This window comes from Panulirus ornatus, chromosome 5 (assembly GCF_036320965.1).
Source record: "Panulirus ornatus isolate Po-2019 chromosome 5, ASM3632096v1, whole genome shotgun sequence".
NCBI classification, from domain to species: Eukaryota; Metazoa; Arthropoda; class Malacostraca; order Decapoda; family Palinuridae; genus Panulirus; species Panulirus ornatus.
Window position 1 is genome coordinate 46647524 of NC_092228.1, and position 17225 is coordinate 46664748.

The following is a 17225-nucleotide window of genomic DNA, read 5'->3' on the forward strand; positions in this document are numbered from 1 at the left end:
TTTCAGCACACAAGTCTACAAGCTCTTCACCATTTCCATTTACAGCACTGAACACCACATGTACACCAATCATACCCTCAACTGCCACAGTACTCACCTTTGCATTCAAATCACCCAACACTATAACCCGGTGTCGTGCATCAAAACTACTAACACACTCACTTAGCTGCTCCCAAAACACTTGCCTCTCATGATCTTTCTTCTCATGCCCAGGTGCATATGCACCAATAATCATCCGTCTCTCTCCATCCACTTTCAGTTTTACCCATATCAATCTAGAGTTTACTTTCTTACACTCTATCACATACTTCCACCACTCCTGCTTCAGGAGTAGTGCTACTCCTTCCTTTGCTCTTGTCCTCTCACCAACCCCTAACTTTACTCACAAGACATTCCCAAACCACTCTTCCCTTTTACCCTTGAACTGCGTTTCACTCAGAGCCAAAACATCCAGGTTCCTTTCCTCAACCATACTACCCATCTCTCCTTTTTTCACATCTTGGTTACATCCACACACATTTACACAACCCAATCAGAGCCTTCGAAGAGGATGAGCACTCCCCGTGCGACTTCTTCTGTTTCCCCGTTTAGAAAGTTAGAATACAAGGAGGGGAGGGTTTCCGCACATGAGCGATGTAGCGCTAGAAAAAAGACAACAAAGACCACATTCGTTCACACTCAGTCTCTAGCTGTCATGTGTAATGCACCGAAACCACAACTCCCTTTCCACATCCAGGTCCCACAATACTTCCCTTGGTTTACCCCAGACGTTTCACATGCTCTGGTTCAATCCCTTGACAGCACGTCGTCCCTGGTATACCACATCGTTCCAATTCACTCTATTCCTTGCACGCCTTTCACCCTCCTGCATGTTCAAGCCATGATCGCTCAAAATCTTTTTCTCTTCATCCTTCCACCTCCAATTTGGTCTCCCACTTCTCGTTCCCTCCACCTCTGACACATATATCCTCATGGTCAATCTTTCCTCACTCATTCTCTCCATGTCACCAAACCATTTCAAAACACCCTCTTCTGCTCTCTCAACCACACTCATTTTATCACCATACATCTCTCTTACCCAATCATTACTTACTCGATCAAACCACCTCACACCACATATTGTCCTCAAACATCTCATTTCCAGCACATGCACCCTCCTCTGCACAACCCCATCTATAACCTACGCCTCGCAACCATATAACATTGTTGGAACCACTATTCCTTCAAACATACCTATTTTCGCTTTCCAAGATAATGTTCTCAACTTCCACACATTCTTCAACGCTCCCAGAACTTTCTTCCCCTCCCCCACTCTGTGACTCACTTCCGCTTCCATGGTTCCATCCGCTGCCAGATCCACTCCCAAATATCTAAAACACTTCACTTCCTCCAGTTTTTTTTCCATGCAAACTTACCTCCCAATTGACTTGTCCCTCAATCCTACTGTACCTAATAACCTTGCTCTTATTCACATTTACTCTTAACTTTCTTCTTTCACACACTTTATCAAACTCAGTCACCAGCTTCTGCAGTTTCTCACATGAATCAGCCACCAGCGCTGTATCATCAGCGAACAACAACTGACTCACTTCCCAAGCCCTCTTATCCCAACAAACTGCATACTTGCCCCTCTCTCCAAAACTCTTGCATTCACCTCCCTAACAACCCCTTCCATAAACAAATTAAACAACCATGGAGACATCACACACCCCTGCCGCAAACCTACATTCACTGAGAACCAATCACTTTCTTCTCTTCCTATATGTACATATACTTTACATCCTCGATACAAAACTTTTCACTGCTTCTAACAACTTGCCTCCCACACCATATATTCTTAATACCTTCCACAGAGCATCTCTATCAACTCTATCATATGCCTTCTCCAGATCCATAAATGCTACATACAAATCCATTTACTTTTCTAAGTATTTCTCACATACATTCTTCAAAGCAAACACCTGATCCACACATCCTCTACCACTTCTGAAACCACACTGCTCTTCCCCAATCTGATGCTCTGTACATGCCTTCACCCTCTCAATCAATACCCTCCCATATAATTTACCAGGAATACTCAACAAACTTATACCTCTGTAATTTGAGCACTCACTCTTATCCCCTTTGCCTTTGTACAATGGCACTATGCACGCATTCCGCCAATCCTCAGGCACCTCACCATGAACTATACAAACATTCAATATCTTCACCAACCAATGAACAGCTCCTGATGGCCTTTACTCACAACAGTAAAGATTTTAATAGAACCTCTCCTCAAACAGAACAAAACTACGAATCATCATTATAGCTAGTTAGGGTAGTACCACCATCATGGAGGATTAATGAATTACGGAACACCGTTCTGGCTTACAAAACCAAATTTGGTTCTTACTCACCGGGTTTGTTTACGTGTGACGTCACGCAGTTGCCCCCTCCCTCATCACGAGGGTAAACTTTGTTTACCTTCCGGGCCCTATGGTTTATACAGTATAAACAACTTACTGTATCCTGTGAATGGTATAATTAGAGAGAGAAAAAAAGACAGACGGCGTGTAAACAGTGGTAGTAAAACCATTTGTTTACTGTGTCAAATGCCTTTTTCACAACACCAAGATGTCTTAATGATAGCTGATATTACGTCTTATTTGTCTGATTAGTATAGTAGTTAACATGTATTGACCAGGTATAAACATACGTATAGAAATAGGTCATGTTTCTGGATAAGTCATAAGATCATACGCTCATGGATGGGTGGCAATTGATCCCAAACGACTAAAAATATAAATATGTTCAAGAAATCAAGAAATAACGACCATCGTGCTCAAGGGTCGTACCATCGTACTTAAGGGTCGTACCGTCGTGTTCAAGGGTCGTACCATCGTACTTAAGGGTCGTACCGTCGTGTTCAAGGGTCGTACCATCGTACTTAAGGGTCGTACCGTCGTGTTCAAGGGTCGTACCATCGTACTTAAGGGTCGTACCGTCGTGTTCAAGGGTCGTACCGTCGTGCTCAAGGGTCGTACTATCGTAACCAGTGATTTCAAGTGACCAGATTTTAAGTCCTCTTTAAAAGCATTTACCTAAAACCTTCCCATGGTGATGACACGAGAAGGCAAGAGCAATTATATTCCATCTTTAGGCGACCTAAAATTTGTCCCTAAACGAAACAACATTGTTAATATCAACCCAACGTCTTTAAGGACGTCTCCGTATATGCTAATGAGGTAAAGTTATGTTTATAATATATGCTTTAAATAAAGTGTAGGGCAATAACGTATCTCTAAATGGCAGCTTTGAGGAATGAGTCTTTCGAGAATCGGGAAACAAAAAAATCACATTTGTAGGTATTTCTATAATGTGAAGTTCTGTGATAACTGACACTGGCATAACTATATTTATAATCATCCAGGATTAAACTTAAATGAATAAAAAAAAGGAGGAAAAGTAAGGAGATTAATAAAGGAAAATTGAAGAACAGGAAGAAATGACATTAATAATTCATTTTGAAATGACCTTGAGCCATGGCTTCCTTGTTGACAGTTACATTTCAATGCCTCCAGGTTGACATACGCTTTTAATAACGCTAATAAAGCCTTACCTCAGTGCCATGGTGACATCCCTGTCCACTTGAGGTATATCTCTCACAGTCCAGAGTATATTTCACAATATATTTACCCAACAGAGGGAAAGAAATGTGACCGCAGGGTAGTAAGGTGTCAGACCCGCGCTGACACGTTCACACTTGGCTTGTGAAGACATGGCTCGCCTCCCTCCTCCCGCACGTCCTGCGCTGCTAGTCAGTCGTTTTGGAGGTTTGAGGGATCCTGAGAGGCCGTCATGTTGTAGGTTTGGGATCCTTAAAAGGCCGTATTGCTACAACGTCATGTGTCGTCCATGACACTTTCAAAGCCATGCACGTTCGAGTTAACTTTATAAATGATAGATATATAAATACCGTACATTGTCGGTTCTTCGAGAACAATTCTGATTGTCTGTTCCTGTAGTTTCCCATGGTTATCGACAGTTAAAAGGACAATCCTTCAGATTCATCAACAATGGTTAAAAATGAGAGAAATTTTGTTACTATTTGACCACGAGCGAATGCCTTCGCCCGCCATATTGCTCATCCTACCCAACTCCTTAAGTAGAAATGCTTAAGGAAAAATAAATAATTTTGTTTAAAAGTTCCTCTAAAGCATGTATATACATACCCTATATTTCAATTACCTTCATAATAGAGTCGATAAATAGATTATCAGTCAAAATTGCTCTTAGCTCCTAGAAACAACTTTCGGTGTTTTCTTGATTTCGTGTTCCACTTGGAAGTTCAGTTGTCATTACATTAACCAAATTAAAAAAAAAATCGTGCTTAGAAACGCTGTCTTCTGCTCTCCTTCTTTACCGTTTCATGCATCAAAACCTTCCTATAACTCCTACGTTGTAAGATTTCCGCTTTCAAATATGCCATTCCAACATTACCATGTCCTCAATCCGTCCTACTACTATATATATATATATATATATATATATATATATATATATATATATATATATATATATATATATATATGAATACAACCCCTTCAATACAGATGATATCTTGCCAACACCTACATGAAAAATGCACTGCTCTTAACTCAACCTTGCCACTCGACATGGTAGACTTAATTTCCCTGCAGCTTGCCATGAATACATTAATGTTTACTTTTAACAACCACCTTTAATCAACTTTTTTTAATCTCAAAGTTCAAATACTTTTCCCCCGCTCCCGATGCTACCAATCCATTAAAAGTCCTATTTTTGAGTCTACAAATATCGACATTTTAAGTCCTCATCTCTTCAGTTACGTAATAGATAAGCTGATGGGGAATTAAAACGGTTTTTCCACTTAATTACATAATTTATTCGACTTTTCAGTTCTATGGGCCTATATTCTTTCCGGAATTTTACAATATTCTGATCCGTTGTGGCTAACTGGAAATGCCAATTCCTCTGTATAATCTACATATTCATAGCTTATCAACTTTTCAAACCAAGGTATGTGTGGATTTGACTCAGCCCAACGTACACATGGAATTACACTCGCAAGATCACAATGTACAAATTAGACTTTTTTCGGTTGGTAGAGGTTGTTGATGGATGCTGCTGACCATAACAATCCAGCCAATTATTGGCCAAGGAGAACAATTAACCAACCACTTCCGTTACCTATTAATTCATATTGCTAGTGTACACTGTTCGTTACTGCTATACCTACACACCTTTAACAGTATGTATTTAATTAATACTTGATCGCCGTTTCCTGCGTCAGCGAGATAGCGCCAAGAAAAAGACGAACAGCTCATCCATACATGCACAAACGCATATATACATACATAACATATACAGACATATATATAATGTATATTCATACATTTGCCTTATCCATTCTCGTCGCTACCCTGCCCCACAGCGAACAGCATTGCTAACCACTGCTTCAGCGAGGTAGCGCCAGGAAGATATAAAATGCCACATTCCTTCACACTCACGTCTCTAGCTGTCATGCAATAATGCACCGATACCACAGCTCCCTTTCCACATCCAGGCTCCACAGACCCTTCCTTCCATTTAAGAACAATCTATACAAAATCCATGCACGGAATGACCACTACTTTGGAGGTAACCTTCTAATGAAAACCACTAAAACTTTCATGTTCTTATAGAAGGCAACGTGTGGCCTGGTTCCTGCTCTCGTTAAATGATGCATTCTGGCCTCAAGTTCAGCAAGGGGTACTGAATGTGACGACGAAAAAGTGGATTAACATGGAGATCTGGCTGGTTTGATCAGTCTCCTTAAAATCACCTCTGCTCTCACCCCAGTCCTTATTCCAAATTCATTCTTCCTAACAAAGTAAATTTCATACTGGAATTGCCATGTAGGTCAAGGTGTGCGTGTGGTACATCTAAATGAAAATGCTGTGCGACAGTTAGTATGGTTTCAACGCACTATCAATAATTAGTACTTTCTAAAGGAATAAAGTAGTCGTCTATTTGTCACCCTGAAATACAAAGATACCCTGAAGAGTCAATGGCAAACCTAATTATCTGAAACAAAAACCGAGAAGTTAAATCTATACAACCATGGTCATGCAACATTACAGAATGCTAAGTCAGCAAAACCAAAATTAAAATAGATTTGTACTATCTGGAGAATGGAGAATGCACGCAAATGGGTTAAATCACCTTTAGTTACCGACACAGAAATGGATACTGAAAACAACTAGAAAATGAACCTAATACAGTTTAGTCTAACAAGGACCTTAAAAGGACAGCATTCTAACATTACTTAAAAGCAGAAGTAAAGGTTTATTTGTTAGAATACACAAATGAGGAAAGACACAACTACAGGATAAGTTAAGATACCGAGAAGCTTGAACTGAAGTTGAAATGATTGAAAGCACTAGTCTCAGGAGGTAATGAAAATTATCTACATAATGATTTGGAAGTAAAGGAAAATATGGAAGAGCATCTTTAATAAAATCGCACAAACTAGTTAAGTACTCAAGACATGGAGATGTGCTACATCAGGGAAACGAAATATCAACACATTAGGTAAAGCAGATGATCCATACAAAAATGTCCTATATATTTAATACTATGGAAACTCAGATACAACTGGACCTGCAAAATATTATTTGTCCAGTGCATCAAGATGAAAGCAATACAGCAGAAATATGAGTTTGTGAAATTTTTAAATCACTACAACCACAAGCACCTTTCAAGAAAAATATCTAATTCACACAAAATTGTATATCAACATCATTTATAGTTAACAGAATGCCTATAAACCATGATAATATACTGCTTCAACCAAACTAGTAGTGGTTCAATTACTACCTAACAATGATGGAAGTTGCAAACAGAACACATATGGCTCATATAGATTTTGATAAAGCTTTCAAACAGTAGAAAAACTAAAAAGTAATTAGAAATTAAGTTGTAAAAAGTATAAAAAATGCAAGCATAAACAATAGGAAGACAGAAGAGACATTCAAACAAGACCACAGTCCAAATGAGAGTACAATCCTCTTTTTAACCATCCTTATCTCTGACGCCTGTTCCAATTGGAACTCCAAGGGATAACCATGGGAACAGTTTCCATAACTAAAGAACTCCAGTGATGCTTCTCAGCCTTTAGTGCTTCACAATTAACAAGCCACTGGCAGAGGGCAACTATAGAGCAGTGTATGCAGAGGATAATACTTCATTTCCAGCCTAAGTGTCCCTACCTACTACTTATATCTATGGCTCCTTCCATTTTGCCAAAAGATGGCCTGTGCATAGTGCTCACGGCAGGAGAATCTAGACCTATTTCTCTGACACCTGTTCCAAATGGAACTCCCTCATGGTAACACAGCCTACATAACTAAAGAACTCTCACTGCTGCTGCTTAGCATTTAGTGCCTCATCCTTTACAGGGTACTGGCAGAGGATACCTCTAGCGCATTTGCAGAGGCTCCTACGAAGAATAAGCTGTGCAAGTTAAGTGTTGTTAAGTGTTATAAAAGATAAAGAGAGACTGCATATTTGTAGACAGAATGCCAGTAATCCAAACATAAGTGAGGCAGCTACCCACGTCAGTGGAGTGCAACTTGATGACCACTACAGCTCTGCTCACTACGCAAATGTCACTAACCCTACTGATACCCAGGTGGGTAGTACTCCCTGGTCATTGGCTGCCTAGCAACTACTACTACTATGAGCAAATGTCAAAAATTAGCATGCATAAGGTAGATAACATTAGCATATGCATAACTATAACAAAACGAAATAAATTGACACCGCAATAAATGGTAAAACTGTTAGAACAGACTATGAAAAGTAAATGTAAAATTTTGAAGATAAATACCAGAAATAAATACATACAAGATCACCAGCTAAAAGTAATTAATTCAAATACATCACCTGATTGTCATTTCCCTCCAAAAACTCCCTTACGGGAATGGACAAAGGAAAGCCCATAAAAATACAATGATTACACCAATCACTAAGTACATTCCAGTCTTCACTTTGTTACGCCCTTTACTAGAATGTACCACTTTTGTGAAAATCTGAAATTTATACAAACACTCTAAATCCAATTTCAATATATGGATCAGATGCTCGATCACAAACAAGTAATCATTCAGAGACAAAGACTGCCAAAATACACAAAGATATTCACATTACAAGAACTGCCAAAATAGACCCAAGATATTCACAAATTACAAGAATAGTTATGAGAAACACACTGAAAATAGCATTAAAATGTTACACCTGTACAGGCAATAAATGAAAGAACAAGCCAAGATGGTGTGGCTACATACAAAGAATAAGAGACAAGATACAAATAATATCTGAACTGACTTTTCTTGAAGTTAAAAGTCCTAGGATGAGAAAGGCTAATCAAGAGCATGCTTCAAAGAACTGGTTAGTTACAAGACTGATGAAAACAAATATAACATAAAGAGGGTTGATTGTTGAGCCAGTTATATAACAGCCTACTTAGCACCAGGCAAGAATGTGTCATAATAAGGGTTATTTGTAAAAGGCATCTACAGAATTAAAATACACTTTAAACAATTCTGAGACTTAAAATTCATGTCTTCAGAAATATAATTCATCTGTAGTGCAAATGTTACACAACCCACCAAGTCGCCCTCTAGGTTAAAACTGCTCATCACAGCATTACAACATCCACTTTCTACACATTTCCCTATTACACAAGTGTCATGCATATGAACTACTTTTATATCAATCATTTATGCTATAGCACAAATTTGAGAACATCTAAACAATTTCCTTTCCATAGACACTTCTTTAGCCTGGACTAAAACTTTTAAATGGTAGTTTAATTTGCTGCACTCGTATATCTTACCAATTTTCAAGTTTTCCAAATATGAATCAGTTATAATTACAATTAAATTCTTACTTTAAACAGTATCTGATTACAACGTGAGGAAAACCTTTCACCAAGTCATGCCACCCACATGGTCAAAGGAAGAGAAATACAAAAATATACTTTACACTTCCACACTTTATTACCAAACGGGAAATACATTAATTCATAAGTATAAAATGCTTCTTGTACATGGAATGCTAGCTTGGGAATGTGTAGCGTGCTCGAGTTAGTCCATGCTTTTTCCCTGGCTCAAAAGGTGGTAGAGAACTGAGGAAGGAAGTTCTACTCTTCTGGAACTTCAATGCTGCCATCGTCAATCCCTTCAATGACATCGTGGGGATTCTGACCTTCCACAGTGCAGCCAATACTCTGCAAGGTAGAAATTATGAAGTCAACAGCAGTCAACCAAATTCTCATCAAACAGCAATTCATGTCATCCCTCACTTTTATATATATATATTTGCTATTTACCTCATTAACGAGGTAGCATAAATTACAGATGACAGTTTCCCTTCCTAAACACCTAGATAAGAAGCAATCCTTCAAAATGTTGATTATATCAATGACACAAATTTGACCAAAACATTAACCAACCCCTTAACATTCGTAATAATGGAAGGGTGAGATTAAAAACTTTTTGAGTACAAACACATTGTTTTTCTTTATGATCCCTAGGTGATGCTGTGCAGGAAAACTAATAACCAACAGCGACCGTAAAATACATTTTATTTTCGGCCCCTGCAAAAACCAGCTCCAGCAAGTAAAAAATTTGTTTCAATGGCCTTAAGTTAATGCATTAATCCAACATCCACTATTTCCCCTGAAGTAACAACCATTATTGTTACCTCAACCTAGACAATAAAGAAAAAAAGTGGATGCTAGATCATACGTAGATTGCTGTAATTACCAATCTTTCTACAATGTTTCTTTCACATTCAATACTTTCATTACATATGCAATATTTCTAATCTTTCTACAATGTTTCTTTCACATTCAATACTTTCATTACATATGCAATATCTTTTCTGATGATTTCAGTACACCAACTCTCTCCAGATGCTATGAACATTCTCAAAACATTTCCATTCATAAAAAGTTCTGTATAATTCTGAAGTCAAAGCATTACTCTGCAGGTTACTTAAGAATGATCAAAACTTCAAATAATAATAAAAAGCAATGTTTCAAGGAACGATGCTTACCTGTGCCGTTCCCAGGACCTCCTTCAGCGTGCCACCTAGGGTCTTTGCCTGGGATCGTGGCCTCATGGTGCGAGCAACCTCTAGCATTTGGTCCAGACTTAAATTGCCACTATGCTTAACTGTTTGGGGGGGGGGGGGTTTAGAAAGAGTGTTATTAGCCTGACATGTTCAACTGGGTGAAACTGCAATTAAAAAGAATGTTGGAATGACTATGAAGCCTGCTGGGGTACAAAACATATATAGTTGGTGTTATGTAAACTTTTCAAAACAGCATAAAATTACTGCAAGGGAAATCTAACAAATATACTTTTAATACACCATACAATTTATGCCAATAATGTACATTTCTCAAAAAAAAAAAAAAAAAAAAAAAAAAAAAAAACTATCATGAAGTGTTACTTGCCTTTACACTATTCAACACATTCAGAGATAGAATTTGTTTCACTATATAGTTACCAGAAACACTAGCTACAACTGTAATATACTACTTACTATGCTTGACCTTCTTGCGGTCACGTGGGGGCTCCTTAAGGGCCTTGATGACCAAAGAGGCAGCAGAGGGTACAACCTCAACCCGAGCCTGTCGGTTCTGGATGATGAGCCTCACAGTCACCTTCAGACCTTTCCAGTCCCCAGTGGCTTTCATGATGTCGTCACCAACCTTTTTTGGAGACAGACCCAGGGGACCAATCTTGGGGGCAAGGGAAGAGGTGGCGGCCATCTCTCCTCCAACACATCGTAAACAAACTGCACAAGATCAAGTATCATGTTAGTTACACAAATCCTCTGCAAATTATATTCCTAATCATACCCACTAAAACCTTGGGGAAAGGAGAGAATGAATAAGAGCCACTTCATGACGCTTGGGCCAAAATTTAAGAAATTCACAAGTGCTTTTGATCATGTACAAGGAATTTCCTAATGCTTCCAATCATCAAAAATCACCTAACCTATCCTTGAAAACATAAAATCTATGCAGATATCAAAAAAAAAAAAAGGCAAATGCTTAGTAATGTGATCACACACCCGAAAAATGGTGGATATGCATTCTTAATACACAGTGAAATGTGATTTCAAAGTTTCAAACTGAGGAAAATTCAGAAAAGATAAATTAGTTATCTAGTGAACTGCATGCTGGCACACATCTCAAAAGCTCAACTATTGTAGCCATTTGAAGTATCGGAATGCGTACAACATACCATCAGCGAAAATGATCATCAGAAAGTGGACCCAAAACGTTTATGCATTGTAAGCTCTGTATGTTTCATTATTATGTAATACCTAATACATGTTAGGAAAGATTTGCAGTTTAATATGGTCATGTTTGGATCAACTGTCACGTGACATCTAAGTGTTCTTGTTCACGACGTTAACAAACAGGCACAATCCAACCAAAAGAATTTTATTAATTCAGTACTAGCAAATATGTATATGTACCTGTATGTATATGTGTACATATTGATATGTATAAAATGTTGTTTATGTATGTGAAGAATGTATGTGAGAAATACTTAGAAAAGCAAATGGATTTGTATGTAGCATTTATGGATCTGGAGAAGGCATATGATAGAGTTGACAGAGATGCTCTGTGGAAGGTATTAAGAATATATGGTGTGGGAGGCAAGTTGTTAGAAGCAGTGAAAAGTTTTTATCGAGGATGTAAGGCATGTGTACGTGTAGGAAGAGAGGAAAGTGATTGGTTCTCAGTGAATGTAGGTTTGCGGCAGGGGTGTGTGATGTCTCCATGGTTGTTTAATTTGTTTATGGATGGGGTTGTTAGGGAGGTGAATGCAAGAGTTTTGGAAAGAGGGCAAGTATGAAGTCTGTTGGGGATGAGAGAGCTTGGGAAGTGAGTCAGTTGTTGTTCGCTGATGATACAGCGCTGGTGGCTGATTCATGTGAGAAACTGCAGAAGTTGGTGACTGAGTTTGGTAAAGTGTGTGAAAGAAGAAAGTTAAGAGTAAATGTGAATAAGAGCAAGGTTATTAGGTACAGTAGGGTTGAGGGTCAAGTCAATTGGGAGGTGAGTTTGAATGGAGAAAAACTGGAGGAAGTGAAGTGTTTTAGATATCTGGGAGTGGATCTGGCAGCGGATGGAACCATGGAAGCGGAAGTGGATCATAGGGTGGGGGAGGGGGCAAAAATTCTGGGAGCCTTGAAGAATGTGTGGAAGTCGAGAACATTATCTCGGAAAGCAAAAATGGGTATGTTTGAAGGAATAGTGGTTCCAACAATGTTGTATGGTTGCGAGACGTGGGCTATGGATAGAGTTGTGCGCAGGAGGATGGATGTGCTGGAAATGAGATGTTTGAGGACAATATGTGGTGTGAGGTGGTTTGATCGAGTAAGTAACGTAAGGGTAAGAGAGATGTGTGGAAATAAAAAAGAGCGTGGTTGAGAGAGCAGAAGAGGGTGTTTTGAAATGGTTCGGGCACATGGAGAGAATGAGTGAGGAAAGATTGACCAAGAGAATATATGTGTCGGAGGTGGAGGGAACGAGGAGAAGAGGGAGACCAAATTGGAGGTGGAAAGATGGAGTGAAAAAGATTTTGTGTGATCGGGGCCTGAACATGCAGGAGGGTGAAAGGAGGGCAAGGAATAGAGTGAATTGGAGCAATGTGGTATACCGGGGTTGACGTGCTGTCAGTGGATTGAATCAAGGCATGTGAAGCGTCTGGGGTAAACCATGGAAAGCTGTGTAGGTATGTATATTTGCGTGTGTGGACGTGTGTATATACATGTGTATGGGGGTGGGTTGAGCCATTTCTTTCGTCTGTTTCCTTGCGCTACCTTGCAAACGCGGGAGACAGCGACAAAGCAAAAAAAAAAAAATATATATATATATATATTTTTTTTTATTATACTTTGTCGCTGTCTCCCGCGTTTGCGAGGTAACGCAAGGAAACAGACGAAAGAAATGGCCCAACCCCCCCCATACACATGTATGAGTAGATGGGGTTTTCTTCATCCATTTCCTGGTGCTACCTCGCTGACATGGGGAATGGCGATCACGTATGATAATATAAAATCAGTACTAACTATAATCTATATGCTGAACTTACCTCCCTTTAAATACTTTCAAGGACGAACGCGCACATTATGGTAATTTATTATATGAGAGAAAAAGGCGCCATTTCATTCAATGCAGTATACCAGACCTTGAGTTTCAATTTCAAACAAGTTTTCCAAATAAAGGAGCAAAGGAAAACACTCATTCTTTAACAATTTAAAAAAGTTTTCATCTAGAAAAGTTTATCAAAATCAAACACACAGTAAAAAAAAATCACGAGACTTTACAGCAAACATCATTATAACTAATAAATTCAAGTTTTCTCCAAGTATATCAAACTGCATTAATAAATTTGTACTTTTCCATTCCATCTTACACATGAGAGGGCAGGACCTTTTTTTAAATGGAAAACTAATAGAAAAATCACGTTACAACAGATGTTCCGCCAAACAATTATGCTGCCTGCAAATTAGTACAGTCAGCAAGACTGAAATGTGCAACAATACCATTTTAATAATTCCATAGCATATGCATGAAAGTTATATGTACAAATTTTCTGCAATGTACGAGCTAGGTTCAGTTCCAAATTAAATCTGATCTTGCTGGGCCCAACTCGTGGAACAACCACAGTAAGGGTCTATGATTAAACAATAGTTTACATTCCTGGAAACATATGCAAAATTTCATGATTTATGCTTTTTAATCAAGTTATGACCAAGGATTTCATCAATCACGACATCAATTATGACTAAGGTTTAAACAAAGGTTAAACTGTCTTTCAACCATGGACAGAGCAACCCTCCTGTGTCTGACAGCACCACAGGTGTTATTTCTATTACCTTTTCACATATTCCCCTAACTTCCTGCTCACTCACAGTCAGATTAGCAAATCATTCAATTTACTCTGAACATTCAATGCAAATCTTAAGGTATAAATTACAAAATGAGCCATTCTCCCATCTTGCAACTTAATCACATTCTTTTCTTGAAGAGAAAATCCTAGTTAAAGGAGTTTCAAATTCTAAAATATTTATATGGCATTAGAAGTTCTACACTAAGAATGTAACAAACCTAAAGAAATAGTGGGAAAACTTTTTGTTCCGAGAAGTCAAGTATGGGGAGAGCTGTGAGGATACGGGTAAACGTGACAAAGTCAAGTATGAGAAGGTCTGTGAAGATACGGGAAAACGTGAGTCAAGTATGGGGAGGGCTGTGAAGATAATGGTAAACGCGAGTTAAGTATGAGGAGGGCTGTGAAGATATGGGTAAACGTGACAAAGTAAAGTATGGGGAGGGCTGTGAGGATATGGGTGACCATGAGTCAAGTATGAGGAGGGCTGTGACGATACGGGAAAACGTGACAAAGTTAAGAATGGGGAGGGTTGTGAAGATACGGGAAAATGTGAGTCAAGTATGGGGAGTACTGTGAACATACGGGTAACCGTGACAAAGTATGGGGAGGGCTGTGAAGATATGGGAAAACGTGACAAAGTCAAGTATGGGGAGAGCTGTGAAGATATGGGTAAACATGGCAGCCAAGTATATGGAGGGGTGTGAATATACGGGAAAACGTGTCAAAGTCAAGTATGAGGAGGGCTGTGAAGGTACGGGTAAATGTGACACTCAAGTATGGGGAAAGCTGTGAAGATACGGGTAAACGTGACAAAGTCAAGTATGGGGAGAGCTGTAAAGATACGGGTAAACGTGACAAAGTCAAGTATGGGGAGGTCTGTGATGATATGGGTAAACGTGACAGTCAAGTATGGGAAGAGCTGTGAATATTCGGGTAAACGTGAGTCAAGTATGGGGAAAGCTGTGAAGATATGGGTAAACGTGACAAAGTCAAGTATGGGGAGGACTGTAAAGATATGGGTAAACGTGACAAAGTCAAGTAATGGGAGGGCTGTGAAGATACGGGTAAACGTGACAAAGTCAAGTATGGGGAGGGCTGTGAAGATACGGGTAAACGTGACAGTCAAGTATGGGAAGAGCTGTGAAGATACAGGTAAACGTGAGTCAAGTATGGGGAAAGCTGTGAAGATACGGGTAAACGTGACAAAGTCAAGTATGGGGAGGGCTGTGAAGATATGGGTAAACGTGACAAAGTCAAGTATGGGGAGGGCTGTGAAGATACGGGTAAACGTGACAAAGTCAAGTCTGGGGAGGGCTGTGAAGATACGGGTAAACGTGAGTCAAGTATGGGAAGAGCTGTGAAGATACAGGTAAATGTAACAGTCAAGTATGGGAAGGGCTGCGAAGATACGGGTAAACGTGACAAAGTCAAGTATGGGGAGGGCTGTGAAGATACGGGTAAACATGACAAAGTCAAGAATGGGGAGGGCTGTGAAGATACGGGTAAATGTGAGTCAAGTATGGGAAGAGCTGTGAAGATACAGGTAAACGTGAGTCAAGTATGGGAACAGCTGTGAAGATATGGGTAAACGTGACAAAGTCAAGTATGGGGAGGGCTGTGAAGATACGAGTAAACGTGACAAAGTCAAGTATGGGGAGGGCTGTGAAGATATGGGTAAACGTGACAAAGTCAAGTCTGGGGAGGGCTGTGAAGATACGGGTAAACGTGAGTCAAGTATGGGAAGAGCTGTGAAGATACAGGTAAATGTAACAGTCAAGTATGGGAAGGGCTGCGAAGATACGGGTAAACGTGACAAAGTCAAGTATGGGGAGGGCTGTGAAGAAACGGGTAAACATGACAAAGTCAAGTATGGGGAGGGCTGTGAAGATACGGGTAAACGTGACAGTCAAGTATGGGAAGAGCTGTGAAGATACAGGTAAACGTGAGTCAAGTATTGGAACAGCTGTGAAGATATGGGTAAACGTGACAAAGTCAAGTATGGGGAGGGCTGTGAAGATACGAGTAAACGTGACAAAGTCAAGTATGGGGAGGGCTGTGAATATACGGGTAAATGTGACAAAGCAAGTATGGGGAGGGCTGTGAAGATACGGGTAAACGTGACAAAGTCAAGTATGGGGAGGGCTGTGAAGATACGAGTAAACGTGACAAAGTCAAGTATGGGGAGGGCTGTGAATATACGGGTAAAAGTGACAAAGCAAGTATGGGGAGGGCTGTGAAGATACGGGTAAACGTGAGTCAAGTATGGGGAGGGCTGTGAAGATACGGGTAAACGTGACAAAGTCAAGTATGGGGAGGGCTGTGAAGATACGGGAAAACGTGACAAAATCAAGTATGAGGAGGGTAGTGAAGATACGGGGAAGCATGACAATGTAAAGGCAGGTGAAGTTTTAACCAACAGCCTCTCCCGACATCACGGCCAAATTATAAATATATAATTTTGATACAAAAAGTCGTTAGATATGATATAGCATTCCGGATCCCAGAAACTCACAAGGGATTACACAAGATGGACACAAACCACTCGCTTTCCACCGTAGTAAATGTCATTGTGTGAATGCTTTTAAAGGGTAAGTATAGGTAGTTCAGGTTGGGAGGCAGGAGTAACAAGATAATGGTATAATTAAACCATAAGGTTCAAAAAGCAACATAGAAACCATTGGTCGTTGACCTCTTAGACGTGTATACATGACCTATAGATTTGAATTACGTGCAATGCAACACTAAATATATATATATATATATATATATATATATATATATATATATATATATATATCATATATATAAATATATATATGTGTGTGTGTGTGTGTGTGTATTCCCCAAACACAAGTTAACGTTATTTTAAAACCACACACAATCTCGAACATTATATACGAGATAAAACATTAGTAAATGCTGTCATTTAAAAAGCACAACAAACCTTCTTAAAAGAACTTGAAAAATGAACATTACCTTCCACAAGTGGAGGGCTGATTCAACATGTGAATGCCTCTCATGTATCGTACAGTAACACAAATATCTTAAGTTTACCGGTCTTGATCTCTGTGGGATCGAACTTGGGAGGCATTATGGATGATGTAAGTACACTCTAGCGGGTGATGCCAAGCGACAGGTGGTGGATGAACTCGGATGAGAACGACCACGGAAGTTACACCCGTTCACAGTGGCCGACACTCAGGAGAAGGGAGAACGTTCGCTGTGCATGAAATAACAATAATA

General features: G+C 39.4%; 1 protein-coding gene across 2 annotated transcripts; it reads right to left on the minus strand.

The window, feature by feature from the left end:
* Positions 1-9037: 9037 nt before the first annotated feature.
* LOC139748763 (large ribosomal subunit protein uL11-like) lies at positions 9038-17197 on the minus strand. 2 transcript variants are annotated; one of them, XM_071662190.1, is made up of 4 exons: positions 17037-17197; positions 10612-10866; positions 10120-10238; positions 9038-9289 (listed from the first exon to the last, which is right to left on the minus strand). In XM_071662190.1, the coding sequence occupies exons 1-4, from the start codon at positions 17071-17073 to the stop codon at positions 9203-9205; spliced, it is 498 nt and encodes a 165-aa protein (XP_071518291.1). In that variant the 5' UTR covers positions 17074-17197; the 3' UTR covers positions 9038-9202. The 2 variants fall into 2 exon arrangements, with proteins under 2 accessions (XP_071518291.1, XP_071518292.1); XM_071662191.1 differs by having other exon boundaries at positions 16959-17188.
* Positions 17198-17225: the final 28 nt, after the last annotated feature.